The sequence below is a fragment of the Calypte anna genome, chromosome 4B, assembly GCF_003957555.1.
Source record: "Calypte anna isolate BGI_N300 chromosome 4B, bCalAnn1_v1.p, whole genome shotgun sequence".
In the NCBI taxonomy this organism is placed as follows: Eukaryota; Metazoa; Chordata; class Aves; order Apodiformes; family Trochilidae; genus Calypte; species Calypte anna.
In genome coordinates this window covers 19859582-19878575 of record NC_044249.1, presented here as the reverse complement: position 1 = coordinate 19878575, position 18994 = coordinate 19859582, and the positions used below count along the sequence as shown (strand labels likewise).

At 38.6% G+C, this 18994-nt stretch overlaps 1 protein-coding gene across 1 annotated transcript in view; it reads left to right on the top strand.

The window, feature by feature from the left end:
* The window catches only part of CTNNA2 (catenin alpha 2), a 381969-nt gene that overhangs the window by 283308 nt on the left and 79667 nt on the right, over positions 1–18994 (top strand). The window contains 1 exon segment of the mRNA XM_030450894.1: positions 3357–3509. Coding sequence (XP_030306754.1) covers positions 3357–3509 — 153 coding nt within the window.

The following is an 18994-nucleotide window of genomic DNA, read 5'->3' as shown; positions in this document are numbered from 1 at the left end:
TTTTATATTTGTCAAGCCTGTGACAGATTTCGGGGTGGGTTTGGCTTTTTTTTTCAGCTGCTGCAATTCTGAACTGCAGAAGGCAGCGCAGTTACCATTAGAAACCAGACAGCCATTTTATTCACTCATTTCATAACTCTGCTGTCTATTTACAATGGTAAACCCCAAATTGATGATTAGATGCTGTTCTTGCTGTCCTTTTTATTGATTTCTGGTAGGTGGTTGTAGACTGCAGATATTTAATACTGCTGAAAATCAGCTGTGTACTTAAACGTCCTGAGATTTCCCTTACAGTTCCATGGGGCATATTGTTATTATCAGATCTATAATACCACATTAACCTTGATTAAAAATTGAATTGCTTGTTCATTGAGCACAACGCTTTGAAACCTCCTTATGGAATGATATAAACAGAGAAATGTCAGTGTTCATTTAACACTCAAAGGAAGCTTTTTAAGTGAAGTGGACAGGAGGTTTTATCAACACTTGTATCCATAGAACCATACATGGTTGGATGGGTTCTCTGGAGATCATTGAGCCCAACTCCTTGCCAGAGCATTATAACATAGGGCAGAGCACACAGAAACTCATCCAGATGTGTCTAGAAAGTCTCTAGAGAAGGAGGCTCCTCAAGTATTGAACTTCAGCAAAAGGATTTATTGTTTTTCAAGGACTTTTTTTCCCCAAGAGTGAGACGGAAGTGAGATGTTCCTTTGGAAATGCCCAAATTTTGGTCCATTTTGGAAAATGGCCTTAAAAAAAAAACCTAACTCTGGGTAATCATGCAAGGCATCTAACTTGGGGACAGAGTTTCTCAGCAGGTGATGGGAGATGAACATTTGCAAAGTAACTGTGAGATGAACCTTTTCTGGCAATATCTCTCCCTGGCTCTAGCTGGAACCCTTCATTCAGCAGAGAAGAATAGATATACACAGTGATTGGAAATGTGGTGCAGAGAGCATGCACCAAGGCACTGTTCTCTGAAACTTAACATCTTAATGCTTTTTCTGTTTTTCCAATGCTTTGGTTAATTTGGAGCAATATTAGTATTTGTCTTTTTATTGATACGGTACCTATGAAAACCAGTCATGGAACCGGATCAGATTGAACCAGACTCTGTGCAAACAGCCCTGAAGAGTGGTCTGAAAGAGCTTGTGATATAAAAATAAAATAAGGGACAGAGTGTGAATATCAGCAGATGGATGAGAGAAGAAAAGGAAGAGTACAAGGTGACAATGTGATAGGTAGTAGCTACCACACACCAGCTTCCTAAGTGCTGGCAGGTCTCTTTGATATATTCTTCTTTTCTGTCTTCCTCCCAGCCAAAATACATATTTTGTGTATTACTGGGTTAACTATTCTGTTTTAATCATATTGAAAGTGGAGAAATGCTTTCCATGTAGAATCTGAGTAGAATTCTCTTTAAGGGAGAATTAGAATTAACATATTAAATTCTTGAGACATTGGCTAGTCTAGTTGTAATAAAAATAAAAGGAATACTGCATGCATATGCAGATGTGCTGTTTTGCTTTGCTTTTTTTTTACCTCACCACTCAGGGATTGGATTGAAATATTCAAAGTTAGTGTTCTCCTTATTTAAAGAGAGCTGATAACTGCTGCTGTCAAACAGCACATTCATCTTGGAGAGTGCATTTGTAATGCCTTACAATATATATACTGCTTTCAGTATGATTGGGTGTTCTGGTGACAACATGAATAGCTAGAGCTTTCTTGTCTGGGCTGTGAAATAGAGAAAATTACCTTTCCTGATGTTGCACCTAACTAAAAAAGGATGATTTAAGGAGACTAATGGCTAGCTAGACCTCCAGGCTGAATAGCTCCCAGCTTGTGTTGGGAATCCAGAGTTTTTCATTCTTAAACCAGCAGAAAGCTGGAGCAGTTAAGCTCCCAAGAATTACTTAAAATTTCAGCCATCTTTCTGCCTGTCTTTCAAATTTTAATGAAGTTTGACATGAATTAGTTGTTATTAGAAAGGCAGAGCAGAAGTTAGTGACATCAGTCTTACAATAATATTGTTTCAAACAGATGTTTTTGTGAAATCCCAGGTGTTAAATCTGCAGTCACTTGTAAAGTGTTTCTTTTTTCCTTTGAAACATGTTGCATTATGTTTTTTAATCTACCTGGAAAATGGTTAGAAAGGCTTTATGTTTATACCTGTTGGAGGTATTTGGAAGAGAATCCCAAGCACAAGGCATGTGCAAAATTAACTACTCATTGAGTAGAATACTACTCAGTGCAGGAATTACAAGAAGCTTAGAAATAGTCAGGCCAATATTTTTAATAGTTTCTTGAAGTTAAGCTCCTTAATCCATATTTGGCTTTTAAGTGAGCTAAATTGTCCTTTAGAGTGCAGCTTTCAGTTCTCAGCAATTTGCAGTGCTGCTACAGAGGTGATCACCATCCCCCCATACAGTCCAGTAGGATTAGATGTGTGTCAGGATGGGAATCTCAGGAGGGGTTTGCAGAGTCTAGACCCTTAAATGTTTGATATTTACATGCTTGCTGAAGATATATAACCTGGAGGAAAGGAAAGAAAGGGAAGGAAGGAATGGAAGGGAGAAAGGGAAGGAGGGAAGGAGGGAAGGAAGGAAGGAGGGAAGGAGGGAAGGAAGGAAGGAAGGAAGGAAGGAAGGAAGGAAGGAAGGAAGGAAGGAAGGAAGGAAGGAAGGAAGGAAGGAAGGAAGGAAGGAAGGAAGGAAGGAAGGAAGGAAGGAAGGAAGGAAGGAAGGAAGGAAGGAAGGAAGGAAGGAAGGAAGGAAGGAAGGAAGGAAGGAAGGAAGGAAGGAAGGAAGGAAGGAAGGAAGGAAGGAAGGAAGGAAGGAGGAAGGAAGGAAGGAAGGAAGGAAGGAAGGAAGGAAGGAAGGAAGGAAGGAAGGGAAGAAAGGAAGGAAGATAGAAAGGAGGGGAAGGAAGGGAGGGAGGAAGAAGGGAAAAGGGAAGGGGAAGGGAAAGGAAGGGAAGGGAAGGTAAGGAAAGGAAAGGAAAGGAAGGGAAAGGAAAGGAAAGGAAAGGAAAGGAAAGGAAAGGAAAGGAAAGGAAAGGAAAGGAAAGGAAAGGAAAGGAAAGGAAAGGAAAGGAAAGGAAAGGAAAGGAAAGGAAAGGAAAGGAAAGGAAAGGAAAAAGGAAAGGAAAGGAGAAAGGAAAGGAAAGGAGAAAGGAAAGGAAAGGAGAAAGGAAAGGAAAGGAAAGGAAAGGAAAGGAAAGGAAAGGAAAGGAAAGGAAAGGAAAGGAGTCATACAGTGCTGTGAGATGCTTATATGTAATTAAATTAATATAGTGGGAATGTATATTGCTAATTCTCCTTTTATTTACTGCTCTGCTTTCTTTTGTCACAGCTCCGGAAGGCAGTAATGGATCATATATCGGATTCATTCCTAGAGACCAATGTCCCATTACTGGTTCTCATTGAGGCTGCAAAGAGTGGTAATGAGAAGGAAGTCAAGGAGTATGCTCAGGTCTTCCGTGAACACGCCAACAAGTTAGTTGAGGTAAGTGACCTTACTGAGACAGCTGGGTTTCCATCCCACGTCTAGCAGAGGCAAGGAAAAGTAGATTCTGGCTGAAGTGTTAGAGATAGCACTGCTGTAATACATGTTTCAGGACTTTTGGTCGACTTTATCCTGGTGATTGTACAGCAAATATCTGGATGGTTGGCAGAAAGGAGCATGTGCTGGGTTTTTGTGGTTATTTACAGCAATTGAGCATGTTGAAAGTGGTATTTGCAGTGTTTTGTCATAAGTCATGAGCATGAAGTAAATTTCAGTTCAGCTTTGCTAGCAGTATGCTTGAGCTTAATGTCTATGAAGTAAAAAGCCAAATATGAGCTTCAGAGCACTGTATCTGGTACTGGCTAAAAGGCTGCTCTGGACCTAGCAGTCTGAGCTAAAATAGGGACTAGGACATAGCATTAAGGCCATATTTACTCGTGAAAGGTCTGTATTTTACTCACATATATGTTATTGCTTCTTTCTGTAGAGGTATACTGTGTAAGGTCAATAAATTATAATTTCAAGTCTTTAGGGGTGATACTGAAATAGCTCTATTCAACCATGAGGAGTATAAAGCATATTGGTTGAAACTTGGGTGCTCATTAATCGGACTTGTACTAAAATAATGATCATGATCATCTCAGTTTGTCCTTAAACACATCGAGAACTCTGACATACACTTGTATGTCTTGAAGACATAATTCAGTGATTTGCTTGATATTATTATGTGGCATTGCTGAATTATCTGTACTAGCATTAGTTTGAAACATATGTGGCCCCTTTGCAAGATCCTTTCTCTCCAGCCATGCTGTGTGTTCCTAAGCAGAGGAAAATGCCATTACAGAACTACTGATTTGACAGGTATTGAATTACACCTTTGAACAACCCCTGTTCTTAAATCAAGCATCATCCTAATTGAGCCTAAGGGAGGAGTAAGGGCTTCTTGGTTACTTCTGCCTAAAACGAGACACTTCCCTCACAAAATATAAGGGTGGTGGTTGTTTATTTTTACTGGGAATAAGGTGCTGTTCTGGAGCATCTTCACTCTTCCCATGTACCAAACAGGGGGTCAATGTACCTCATTCAGGTCCTAGGAATCAGAGGTTTGCTGTAGTACTTCCCTCCACAATATCCATGGTTATATTGTAGTGGTGCTCAGAGTTGTAGCCTTATACATAATATGCAATGAACCTATGTGGTTAGTATTATAGCAGCCCCCTCCTCCAGAGATTTTCAACAAAGTGTTGCAATTACAGGTCTAATAGCATTATTAAAAAGTTAAATATAACTAAGTAGGTCTTTTTAAGAAGGTAATAATAGGTAATGACATAAAAGGAGGAAAGATACCTTGTCAAGCCTCTAGTTAAAAAAAAAAGCACACACACCCCCAGCCAAAAAAAAAAACCCCAAAACCTAGCAAATAAAGAAAACAAACCACCTGCAGCTAAAAGAAACCCAACAAAAGAGTGTTTATAGTTTTTCAGGTTTGGTTTAACAAGCCTGACAATATATTAGACTCAGACTTCAGAGCAAACTAGAGTTTGGTCACTGATTTTGACCATCGTGTGGTCATATTTAGGTACCCCACAAAAAACAATTATGATACTAACTGTAGATGACTTGTCCCTAATACCTAATAGTTTTATTCCATATTGGTTGTTTCCAGGCTATTAGAAACAGATCTTTAATTACTTCTTGTACAGGTCTGAAATCTGTTACTAGGCTATGGATCCAACCTTATCCTTTTCCAAGGATGGGTTCTTTTAGATGAATCTTAGTGGTTTATTTTCAGAGATTCTTTATGTTTTGGGTAATAAAATATCTTGAAAAAAATTAATTTTTAGTGCAAGTGGAATTTTGAAAGCCAAGTTGCACAAGCAAATAAATATTTGAAGTAGATTTACACTTTTACACTAAATTTTGCACTTTAAATTGTTTCATCATTTTAGTTAACGATGCACAATGGGATCTTAGCAGATGGGATTCAGTGGTTTTGTGGGTCAAGTAGTTTGCAAATAGTAAAATGTGGTTTAAAGATGAGACATAATCAAGTGACTGTGGAATGTAAGATCCTTTCCCAAGCACAGGGCCAGAATTGCTTGGTAATAAAATGCAAACACAGTTCCACTGAAGCAGAGTTGCACTTGCTTGTGTTAGAGGAATTTGAAACTGCAGATCCCAAACCATGAAATTCTGTACTATTAATCATTAATTTGAAAGTCAGAATCTGTATTTCTTGTATGCCTTAGCAAGCTCAATAGCACATCTATCAAAAGGTCAGGAAAAATAACCCCTGTTTTAATGCTTCTTTATGTAAAAAATACATTTTACCATTTTGAGAAAAGAAAATGCCTTTCTAGATATTTGATGAATACAACTAGCAACATTTTCTTTGTATAATCATATATTTTCCAAAATATATTCTGTAAGAGTGAGGCTTATGGAAGCTTTTATCATCCACATTTCACCATATTTAAATCTTACCTTAAGAGCTACTTTCATTATTTATGTGTTTTCCTTTCCCTGCCTCTTATCATTTTGTCTTTTGCTTCACTCAGTATGATATCCCTTGTTTGAGAATAATAACCACAAAGATGAATTGTCATTTTTTCCAGACATTCACTGACGACCTCTTTAGTCTGTAGTTTATGCTTGAAACTCAGGGTAAGATGCCAGCCCATGAAGCTTGAGGCATTTGTTCTGTGATACCTCTGTGTAGAAGTCTTCTTGTCTCAGGATCTATTCAGGGTCCAAGGAGACAGAGAACTTCAGGAATGAGGCCCAGCTTAACTGTGGTGTGAATCATTCAGAATTACTCCAATTATCATGCAGATACTTGGGATAAAATTAAAAGAAAACATAATTTATATGGTACCATTCCAAGCTCGGATGGCAGACTCCTCTTCAAATTATATTTCAGCAGTCATCTCTCAACTTTCCTGCTTTCTGGAAATGAAGTTAGAGAATTGATGGTGCCTTTCCAGATCATGATCTTTACCTCATGACTCCATTTAATGTGTTTTTAAAAATTACCTCTAATGATTGAAAGTCACTAAATTCCAGAGTTGTATTGCAAGCTTCATATGTGACCTTGGGAAATGATTTAACTTCTGTATCCAGGCACCTTCGTTTGTAGCACAACATTAATGACAGATGATACCTACCACACAAAGGCTCTTGACTCCTAATCAGCTCAGATTTATTCAGTGTATCTATCAAAGCACTATATGGCAGCTGATAAATTATTTTTTTATTTATGTTTAGTAAAATGTGCTTGGTTTAACTCTTAATCCTCTGGACCGTTTCTTGCAAAATGAAATTATGAAATCCAACCAGTTTTCCTTTGGGATGAAATTCCACATCCAGTTAAATCCAAGGAGCTAAGATATCAAGCTGTTTAGTTGCTTGCAATAATGTTTGAAGTTCAGTTAAGAGCTGTGAAAATTACAGAGTCCTCTAGTTAAATTAGTTGATTGGATCAGGCTTTCCATCCTCTCAAGAATGGAGAGAAATCCAAAATAATGCTAATAATGACTGAAGTTTTGGAGGTTTTGAATATTTTTCTGGAAGGACTTCAACATTTGGTAATCAGTGAATCACAGAATTGACTGGGCTGGGAGGGACCTCAGAGATCATCGAGTCCAACCCTTGAACCACCATTGCGGTTGCTACACCATGGCACTGAGTGCCACATCCAGTCTCTTTTTAAATACCTCCAGGGACAGAGAATCCACTACTTCCCTGGGCAGCCCATTCCAATGGTTGATCACTCTCTCCGTAAAGAAATTCTTTCTAATATCCAACCTAAACTTCCCCTGGCACAACTTGAGACCGTGCCCTCTTGTCTTGTTGAAAGTCGTCTGGGAAAAGAGCCCAACCCCCACCTGGCTCCAACCTCCTTTCAGGTAGTTGGAGAGAGCAATGAGGTCTCCCCTGAGCCTCCTCTTCTCCAGCCTCAACACCCCCAGCTCCCTCAGCCTCTCCTCATAGGGTCTGTGCTTGAGTCCCTTCACCAGCCCGGTTGCTCTTCTCTGGACCTGCTCCAGGACCTCGATATCCTTCCTGAATTGAGGGGCCCAGAACTGGACACCGTACTCGAGGTGTGGCCTCACCAGGGCTGAGTACAGGGGCAGAATCACTTCCTTGGACCTGCTGGCCACACTGTTCCGGATACAGGCCAGGATGCCATTGGCCTTCTTGGCCACCTGGGCACACTGCTGGCTCGTTCAGTTTCCTGTTGATCCAGACTCCCAGGTCCCTTTCTGCCTGGCTGCTCTCCAGCCACTCTGTCCCCAGCCTGTAGCGCTGCTTGGGGTTGTTGTGGCCAAAGTGCAGGACCCGGCACTTGGCCGTGTTGAACCTCATCCCGTGGGAATCAGCCCAGCTCTCCAGTCTGTCCAGGTCCTTCTGCAGAGCCCTCCTGCCTTCCAGTTGATCCACACTCCCCCCCAGCTTAGTGTCATCTGCGAATTAGCTGATGATGGACTCAATCCCCTCATCTAAATCATCAATGAAGATATTGAACAGAACTGGGCCCAATTTTACATTTACTAGACTTTAACCCAGTTGCTTTATTATTCCTTGAAACTTATTTCCAGCAAAATTGGAACAAAGAGGATTTTTATTCTTCAGCGTGAACTGATTCAGCATCAAATTTGAAACAGCTAAAAATAATCTTTAGAAAAGACAGTGCTTTACCAAGTTGGCATTATTTTTTGTGAAGAATTTTGTGAAGTCTAGATATATATTATCAGTTCCATCTCATACAAACTTAGAATTTTCTTGAGACATCCAAAATAATCAAAGTTATCTTCTAAGAATACTTGGATGGTGGAAGAACTGTGCTGGGTAATGGCTTATGGTGAATAAAATTTGATATAGTGCAAGCAAATCAATAGTATCACAAAGTCAAATAGTAGTTTGTAGCAGATGGAACCTAAGAGCAGCATTTCTGTTTCTGTTTTACAGTCCCTTAGTCCATTAGGCTTGCCAGAGTCTTTATTAATTTTCTCCTGACCGTATAATTGCCATTTTGAAGAGTGCACTGGGGTTATTTTGGGGAGTTTAGGGGTTTTAGTTTTTTCATTCATCATTTGAAGGGGAGGGGTTGGTGGCGGTAATTTAGGGCTTGAACTTCTTTGTAAGATTTAATGCAGGCTATTCTTCATTTTCCAACAAGTGTACTATTTGTAGCTCCCTTATTCAGACTGGTTGTATATTTTCTCATCAGAAATGTGGAAATAGGCTTGCAGACTGAAGACAGGAGGGAAAAAAACCCCACTGCTTGTGTGCACACCCCACAAGCCAAGCAATGGGACCTGCTCAGTGACTCCTGCTTGGCTGATACAGTAATGAGAGGAGAAAGGAAAAAACATGAAAGAAACTTTTATTATGATGGTTGACAGTGAATTTAATCTAGATTTACATCATCAGTAAAATAATCCAACCCAGTATTTTTTTTCCATTCCACAAATATCTCTCCGGAAAGCTTGCAGAGGGCTCTGTCCCTAAGAAACACAAACCCAGGCTCTTCTCTTAAGGAGTGAAGATCTTCTCTGTAAAGCTGCCCTGCATTTGAGATCGATGGTGCTCTGATAATTTACAGTGCTGCACTCCAGCTCACTTGCAGGAGGTACTAGGGATCTTCATAAGGAATATCTAACAAGGTTTTGTTTCTGCTTTTGTAAATATTGTATAACTGAGTTCATGAACTGAGTTAGGTTTTCATTTAAGACAGACAAAACCCTAAGACTAACAAGCCTAAGAGTAGAAAACTTTGGTTCGTTTATTTAGGTCAAGGAACAAAGAGTGTTCCTGCTGATATATTTGACAAATACCATCCATACTCTAAAAGGTCTGTTCCTTTTTATTGAAGTTCATATCACTGCATTATTAGAGTATACAACTTGCTGTTTTCTTCTAGTAAAGAAGAAAAAGTGTCAATATTCTTTCATAGCTTCTGCATCCAACTTGTGTCATGAAAAATTTATACATACCTGGGTTTCCACTTACAGACAGCTCAGCTTTTATTCTTGTATTTTTCTATTAGCTGACATGAAACTACTTAAGAAATAATATTTAGAAGATAATAACCCTTGGTTCTAATGTAGGAGTGTTAAGGAAGTCATGGGTTAGTTCAATTCAAGCCCTTCAAGTTGAAAGATTTTATTTGAAATGAAAGCTGTGGGCTGCCTCTGTGTCCTAGTGTTTCATCTGCTCATTTGAGTTTTAATTTCCATCTCAGGCCATTCTTCCCTGCATGGGCAGCAGATGTTCTTAATTCCCAGTAAACATCATGAGTATATTGACAATAGCTAAAACCATGAGCCCCATTATCTGCAGTGAAAGCATAAAAAGCTTGAACTCTGAATTTATTTCTTCTGAGTCCCTGCTGTAGCCTGATCTAGTTACTCCATCTCTCCACCTTACCAGGTGTGTATGTCTTTGACTCAAAGTCCTCCAGGATAAAACTTTCTGGTAATGTTATGTCATTTATATCATTAATCAACTCTTTCCAGTGGCTTTTTCACTTACATTGGTCACTAAATATTGGTAGTCTACTGGGATCTATGCCAGTTCCATCTTGTGGTTTCTAGATTAAGTTTGCAATGAAATTACCTTATAGAAATGATGAGGCACAGAAATAATTTGTAGTTTGTGACTTTTTGAGCCTCTTGTGTACCTGGCCCTGAAGGAGACCTGTTATTAAAGGAGTTAAATAATCAGTGTCCACATTTTCAAATTTACTTTAGTCCCAAAGCCATCTCTGCCTTCTGTTAATAAGGATGCAGCTCTGAGAGTTACAAAGTAGGAGGAAGAACTTGTTGAAGAATTTGTCTGTGGTCTGCAGGATGCAATGTTAACGTGTGAACATTAGAAAATTAATCAATTTAGCAATGGAAAACTTGGATGACTTGGGTATTAGATGAAACCCTGAAGTGGCTTGAAGGGGCTGATGACTTTTTGGCAATATTGTCCTTTTTCCAAAATTTCTTCCCACTGGTACACGTTGGTAAACAAGCATTCCAGGGTTTGTGAAACTGTTTGCATTATCTTGTGATCATTTTCTATTAATTTGTCCTTTTCTTTTAGTCTTACATTGCTAAGCTTCTAGATCTCATACAACACCCAGAGGGCTAAAGGATAATTTTCTTTGTTCACATGTCCTTCTCTATGTACATAATAAGCAAATGCTACATCAAGTTGGCAAACTCTGGGTTATTATGGTTCTTTTTTTCCTTCCCAGGAGAGATTAAGACAGAAATAACAAAGTGAAAGGTACATTGCTGCAAAATCTCCGTGTCAATTTGAATACATCTCTAGCTTTGAGACTGTAGACATAAAGCCAGTGCTGTTCTGGTTCTGATATCATTCACTGGAAAATGTAGTTTTACTCATTTGGTAAAAAAAAAACCAAAACCAACATAACTGAAGGATTTTCTACAAATGAAAATGTGTTTTGGTCACTTTTTCTCTCTTTTTTTTTTTTTTTTTTTTTCCTGGAACTTTACCATACTTTTTTATCTTTTCATGAGAAATATCTGGTTTTCCTCTTGCAGAAAAAGATATTCCTAGTAATTTTACAATATTTTCTAGTTAGCTGATTTTTTAAAAGATAATTAACTTTTAACCATGCTTATTTTCAGCTCCTATAAAAGAGGTGAATTTGAATTATTCCCTTTTATATCACTGATTAATTTTTTTTTTAATGTTTTTTCCAGTGAATAACACTTGCTTAGCTAGGGACTTACTTCTCAAATCTGATCATGCTGCTGCACTATGTGATTTATGTGGGAAGTTTTCCCAAAATAAAATGACTCCTACAAACTCTAGTACCCATTTATGTCTACTATCACACACAATCCAGTTGCATAGCAGTCTGTGTGGTTAAAAACTTATTAATAATACAATCAAGATCTCTTGGTAGCATTTTAATTAACTTAGGACTTAAATTATGGGTTTAGCTACTCCTAACCAGTTGTTTGAATTTGTAACCTCAGTGTACTAAGATACCATGCAACATTTAGGCTGGAAATCATCCCCTAGCTCTTCCATAGGCAGGATTGCTTTAAAGGGCATGAATATGTAAAATTGTTACTGGAAGGCACCCTCTGGAACCTAAATGTCCCTTTACTTTGAATTTAAACACGTCTAATAGATGTTGTTCATATTTACAGATGTGTCATCTCTTCCATCAGGAGAGAGATGAAAGTATGTGGAAGCTCCTGAGACAGATACAATCCTTCCTTCAATCACTCCTTCATCAGTGAGAAAAGTAAAAGTAGCTCTTACCAGAGGCATTGCTCTAAAATTGTCAGGATGAATCCCCAGCATCTGTGTGATGAGACAGTGCAATATTCCCAGCTTGCTGAGTGCTTAGCCCACTCTGTTTAGCAGCTGGAAATCAATACTGGCAGGTATGGAGCTTGCTGCCTTCAGGTTCTTGTAGGTTTGGGTTTGTTGGGTTTTTTAATATTTCTTTTCACCAGGCAGCAGACAGGGAACCCTCTTTGCTCAGCAGCTGAAATTTATTGGTAGCTTTTTGCACTGACCAACCTATTAGGGTTTTGGCAACGTGGAAGACAGTGATCTCTTATCCCCAAAAATAGATTGTGATTGGAAGCAGGAAGTTGATCAAGTGGTATTAACCTTTGAGAGGAGTTAATAAAAGAAGGTGGCACCTTCCTGTCCTGAGAGTCTTAGAACTTGACTTGCTGTATTCAGGTGACAACAGGGCACATCACTTAAGGGACTGCCCTTTCGTAGAGTCATAGAATCATTTTGGTTGGAAAAGACCTTTAATATCATCAAGTCCAACCATTAACCTCTCACTGCCAAGTCTGTCACTAAACCGTTCCCCTTTCCTCTCCCACTGACTGCTCTTTCTAGAAACTGGAAGAAGGATTTGGTAGAGCAGGTAGGGTGGGCTGTAGTAAGACACACAGTTGGAGCTAAAAAGGCCAAAAATGAACTAATTAATTAATTTGAGCAACTCTGTCTCTTTGGACTAACAGGATATCCTTTGGTTAGGACATATTGGGTAGAAATGCACCTAGTGCTACAGCTGACTTCTGCTGCCTTCCATGTCTTTCAACCCATTTCAGATGCAGTAAGGGCACTGGATAAGTTTTCAAGATGAACCCAAAGCTAAAGGTCATCACTGTGTGGACTTAAAGACTTGTGGGTTTAATATTCAGAATGACTTCCATTTATTAACATCTTCATTTCCTAATTTCATGTGACTCTTCTCACAACATGCTTCCAGTTGCCAGCTTGGGGGGGAGGAATCTGAAAGGAAAAAGGTGCTTTTGAAGACAGAAAGAATGAGATACTTGGCACGTTAGTGTTTTAAAGGTGATATTTTCTAGACAGCCCCATCCAGCTACCCCATTCTTTATTTTTACTCTAATATCCTATTTCATGAAGTGTTTTATTTATGTCAGTAACAAACTCTAACCATAAGTGGACCTTTCCCAGTGTTGTGTTTTTTTTTTTAAAGGATACTTCAATCTATACCCTAGGAGCTGTATGTTTGGATTAGTATCTGCTACTCAAGACAGGTTAACATTTTACTACTATGTGAAATCTTTAGCTTCTTGGCCTTTGTTCTGTGATGTATTAGCATGGGAGTATTTCAGTCAGTGAATATTATGAATTGTGCTTTTACATATACATCATTGGTTTCACTGTAGGAAGGAAGAGTTTGGTCAAATAACCTATAAGAAAAATTGGTGAGGAATAAAAGAAAGGATGAAGTAGAAGCTGTGCTGGTAATGCAGACTCATGGCAGTTGGAAAGAAAGCAAACTGCTTGTATTATTGTGGAGAAAGGGAATTTCTCATCTGTGATTGAGCCATCTCCAACAAGCAGGACAAAGATAGGCTAGAGTTATTTAAGGAGCCAAAAAGTTCTGTACAAGCAGTAAGTACTTCTGAGGAGACTGAAAAAAGCATTTACAAGGAAATAATGAGTCAGAAATAAAGGAGAGCATTCAGACATGCTCACAGAATCAGCAGAAGATGCACAAGGGAAAGCCATGTCATAGGCTTGAGGAGAGAATGGCATAGTTAATGATAGAGTTTTGAACTGATGTAAAAGAAGAAATTGTAATCAAGAAATCTCATGATTTTGAACAAAAGTCATAGCAGCTTTGATTTCATAAAAAGATTGCAGTAGAGATACATGCAGCAGGAGTTCACATGTAGACCCTTGCCTAATAAAGTTTATAAATTTGGAACAAAATATGCAAATGGAAAAAACATCACCTCCAAATGCTAATATGGTAATATGGAGCTGTAAGGAATGTCTGTAGTGCTTTAGTTCAGGCAATGTGTGGGTCCCAGTATGCTGTATCCTGGGGTTTTTTCTTGTGTCCTGTTTGCTGGTTTCTAACAAGCACAGTGGTTATGATGAGGCATCCATCACAAATACATCCTACTGCTTCTACTACAGTGCCAAGGCCAAAATAAACCTTATTGCCCAAATGTTCCTGGTCAGTTCTTATGGCTCTGTTGGCTTTTCAACGTTCTTGTAGCAGAGAAGTACACTTGCAACAAATTGTGTTTGACTGTAGTGGCAACCACATCCATTTCCCTTGATATATTTAAGTAGTCTGGTGCATTTATTATTGAGGAAGACCAAAACTCTTCCAAGTTTTGATTAGAAACTTTTCACTGCTACCCAACCCACTGTCAGTTGCTCCCAGTGACTTTGACAGTGAATTCCCTTCAGTACTAGAGTCTGTTATTTTATCTGTAATCTTAGAATGGGTATTTCATCTATTTTAGCCCTTTCAGTTTCTTCCACATCTTACCTACACCTCTGTTAAAAAGGACCTTTCTCATAGCACATCTGTTCTCCACCTGGGTCCTTGCAATTTTGATCCAAGAACTCCCAAAATTTGGTGTGTTAAATGACATCCTTTGGTCTTATTTTATTTAATTTTAAATGTTGACAACTGGATGGTGTGATCTTAGAGGTCTTTTCCAGCTGTGACAATTCTGTGACTCTATAATTCTGTGAAATAAGAGTCTGGGAGGTACTATGGGGGGAAGAGAAAGTTTTAGGGTGAATTTGCAGTGAACTGATTTACATGTGCTTGTAATGTTGCTGCTGAACATCAAGTACATATAGGACCAGATTTTTTTTTTTTTAAGGGTTAGCTTATGATTATATTTTTTCATTTATTCACAACCCATGGATTCAAAAAGAAATAATCTTTTTTAGTAAACATAAGCTCAGGGAAGGAAAAGAGACATTAGAAAACAAACAGCACTGCAACCCTGCTATCCCTCATTAAATATAATACTTAACTCATTCAGATAATAACTAGGTATTACTGACTAAAATATAATCTTAATAAGAAGTTTTCTTAGTGTTTTAAAATGGTTTTTATACCTTAATTTGGAGATAAATGTCCAAGCAAAAACCAGCCACCTCACTACTGTTAGAATAACATAATAAACATGTGGATCATGTTTCAGTAGAAAATCTTTTCAGATATTGATGGTAATAAATGAAGACTGATTTCATGCCTTAGCATGAAAAGTCCTTGGCCTTACTGGTTTTATTTCCAAGTTCAAAGTTCTGAAAATCAAATAAAATAATTAAGTAGAGTTTCTTTAAAGTTCCAGAAAGTTTCTTTTATGGCTTCAGAACAAGCATGAGAAACATCAGCCTGAGGAAAATTTCTTAAAAAAACCTGTAGGTGGCCAAAAAAGGGGATTTTAGCATGAAATTGTAACCTCAACAGTAAGTTTAGTTTCACAGTACACAGGTTATAAAACTCCATCCAGGTAAAATTGTGTTTTGATGATCCTGAATTGGTTCCAAGACTTCAAAAGTTCAGGAAAAGAGGTTCTGTAAGCATTAATCTCTTTACAATACTTTGTGCTTGAAAGCACAAGATAGAGAGGGAGGAAAACTCAAGATTTTATCAGTGCCTATACTTCTTGCAGTCAAAAGGGCTGTGGAATAGAGGTCTTGCTTCTTCAAAATGACTGCCTTATAGGCTAGAGCTATCACCTTAGCTCCTGGGTCATTATACCTTGGTGGGAAAGTCAAGTCATTGCTTTATAATGAGGACTTTTTATCACAGAGTCAAAACTGATGGTGTTACCTGTCTCTTTTTAGTGTGTTGTTCCATAGTCGTACCCCTTGAGGCACCAATTAAATGACTCAAGTTTTTCTTGTAATGAAAATAAACATCATGCTTACCCATAGATATACAGAGTTTGTAGCAGATCAGCTGTTACTTTCCAACACACAATCCATACTGGGCTGTATTTTAAAAGGGTTTGTAAATTTTACCATGTCCCAGGAAGCACCAGAGCTGCTGGTTGTGACGTGACTGAGAAGTCCCATGGCTGTGTTTTTGTTGCAAACAAATGCTGTCACCGTAAAGTCATAAGGAAGATGGATGCACTTATGTTAACAAAATACCAAGGAATTGAACATAGAGAAATTTTTAGATAGGTTAAGGGAAAATGAGAAAAAAAAGGATGAATGATGCCTGATTTGACTCGGAGTGTAACTGCCTCAGAAGAATAATTATTGTTGCTGGGATGCTGAGTAGAATTTATGTAGGAAAGGAGAAGAGCTGAATCTTTGTGTTATCCATTTCAGATAGCAATATCAACATCCCTTTTAACAAAAGTGTTTGGTAAAAATTGAAGTGTTTAAAAATTAAAATGCTAACAGTTGCTGTTACTGGCCACCATAATGTGTACTGTTAAATCTCCAGTTGTACTTGGTATTGGAACCAATCACAAAGTTACCTTGGCATTCACTTATTGAAAGGAAGGCAGACACTTAAATAACAGGAATAAATAAGCAGGAAAATATAACCTTTCCCTTTCACAGCCTCTGTAAGAGAAAGCAAGAGGTGATCAAATTCTATACCTTATGTTGCCACCAGTAAGTCAGAATTCCTGTAATCTTTGCCTTCTTCATTGAATAATAGTAAATCTAGATACAATGCATAGATCACTGGCAACCTTACACAAAAACTTCTACATCAGTGCAAAACTATTAATTCTGTTAATTTGTGACACAATTTTCAAAAGCCCAACAGATAAAAGCATTAAGGCCTTAAATCATTAATTTGATCTGATTACTATGTCACCCTTTATTTACTGTCTGCTCAATTGAAAACTGGGCTTAATGCACCTTTCAGCTGTACTATAATAGTCTAGAATTCATTATTTACACACACCCTTCTAGGTAGAAGTCTTGTTTTTTCCCTCCTTCTATCCCTTTCTGGATTGCAGAGGAACTTCTGAGTCACACCATATATTTTCATTTCTGGAAGTTGCTGGTAGCAATTTTCCCATCTGTAATGATGTGCAGAGAATGAGATGGCAAAAAGCCAGAAAGCAGTAGGAGCTCTGTGCAAGTATAGTTTTACCTTAAGTCTTACCTCTTTCTCCCTTTGCCATTTTCTGCAGAAATTCCCATCTTTCTTGTCCGTATCATGGCCAGAAATCATCTTTTACTTTGGTTTTATTTTTCATAAAACTCAGAATTCTGCTGAGAAACTCACATCTCTTTCTCAATTTTTTAATTTACTGATGTGCAAATTAATAAGGTGTTGCTTAAGTATACCTAAATTTGTTAGCAATCATTAAATGATCCATCTTTTTTATGTATTAGAGTTACAAATTAAAAAAACTTCATGCCAAATACTTTTGCTAAATGCAGTCCCATTCCTTGTATTTGCCTCCCTCTTTAACTTCCATAAAGACTTTTTTTTTTTTAGAAATTATTACTTCCCACATCTTCATAGCAGGAGAATAGCAACATTTATTCTTTCTCATTTTTTACTGCTTAGCAAAAAAAAGACATTTTATGAGCTGTAAGTAAGCATGTAAAACCAGATGTTCAGTTGGTGTAAAATGAGTGTAAAATGAATCCTTTGTCTTTAGTGGTGCAATGTCAGTCTCCAACAATCAGGTATAAATCTGAGGCTTCTAACTGGACTGACCTTATAAGTACAAGAGCTCAAGTTATCTTCAGATCTGGGTGATGCTTCTTGCCTCAGACACCTTTTAGTGCACCCAAAAATCTCTCATAACACTAGTTTGTTTTGTTTTTTGACTTCAAAATGCTTTTAAAATTGAATTATTATTATCTCCACTTTATAGGTGACATCCTGTAAGGGTGATATTATTTGCCCAGCTTGTGTTAGTGGGTCTATAGCAGATCTAGGAAAATAATGTGATCACTGTGATTTCTATCAGTGGTTTATAACAAAGGTTTCATGCTTCTTGTTCCAATTTCTAAATTTGAACCATACTATCTTTTGAATTTTGCTTAACTTTTTATTTATATATCACTTAAAATAGAAAACTAGATGGAAGTCAGCAAATATCTTCAAGCATTCAGAAGCCATTAGATGCAGCCTACACCTTACTATATATAAGCCAGTAATAAGTAAACATAGTATGCTTCCAAGATTAATTTTAAATAGCTAGAACCTTTCTAACAGAGGATATTGAACTCATTTTGCCTTACACTTGCCTTAGCCTAATCTTTTAGCCTTTTAGATGGCTATTGTCTGCACCCTCTGGGTCAGAGCTGGAGAGGGTTGTACTTCTAAAAAATCTTTTTTTTACCATCCCAAGGTAGGCCTAGCAGTCAAACACATGGGATGCATTGGCTCTGAAGATGCCTTCCTCTCTTGTACAACTCTGTAGGGATCCTAGACAACTGGCTAACAAAAAATGCCTTTTAGACACCTAACTCCGAGTTATGTGTGTTAAAGCTCTAACGATAAAAGTCATGTCTCTGGTAAAAGATTTTTACAGCAGAAGTCACTGCTATTGCCTGGGGTGTACTTCTAATTCTGCCCTCAGTTACTTGCAGTCAGGATGTTACATTCTTGTCATTACCTCCTTAGAAAAGCCCAGAATGCTTCATCTGCATCCTGCATCAAATTCCTCCCTTGCTGAACATGAGCCAGCAGTGTGCCCAGGTGGCCAAGAAGGCCAATGGCATCCTGGGCTGGCTCAGGAACAGCGTGGCCAGCAGGTCCAGGGAAGGGATTCTGCCCCTGTGCTCAGCCCTGGGGAGGCCACAGCTTGAGTCCTGTGTCCAGTTCTGGGCCCCTCAGCTCAGGAAGGAGCTTGAGGTGCTGGAGCAGGTCCAGAGAAGAGCAAGGAGGCTGTGAAGGGATCCAGCAGAATTGCTGTGAGGAAGGGCTGAGGGAGCTGGGGGTGTTGAGGCTGGAGAAGAGGAGGCTCAGGGGAGACCTCATCACTCTCTCCAACTCCCTGAAAGGAGGTTGGAGCCAGGGGGGGTTGGGCTTTTTTCCCAGGCAACTCTCAGCAAGACAAGAGGGCAGGGTCTCAAGTTATGCCAGGGGAGGTTTAGGTTGGAGATTAGAAAGAATTTCTTTCTGGAGAGGGTGATCAGCCATTGGAATGGGCTGCCCAGGGAAGTAGTGGATTCTCCGTGTCTGGAGATCTTTCCAAAGAGCCTGGATGTGG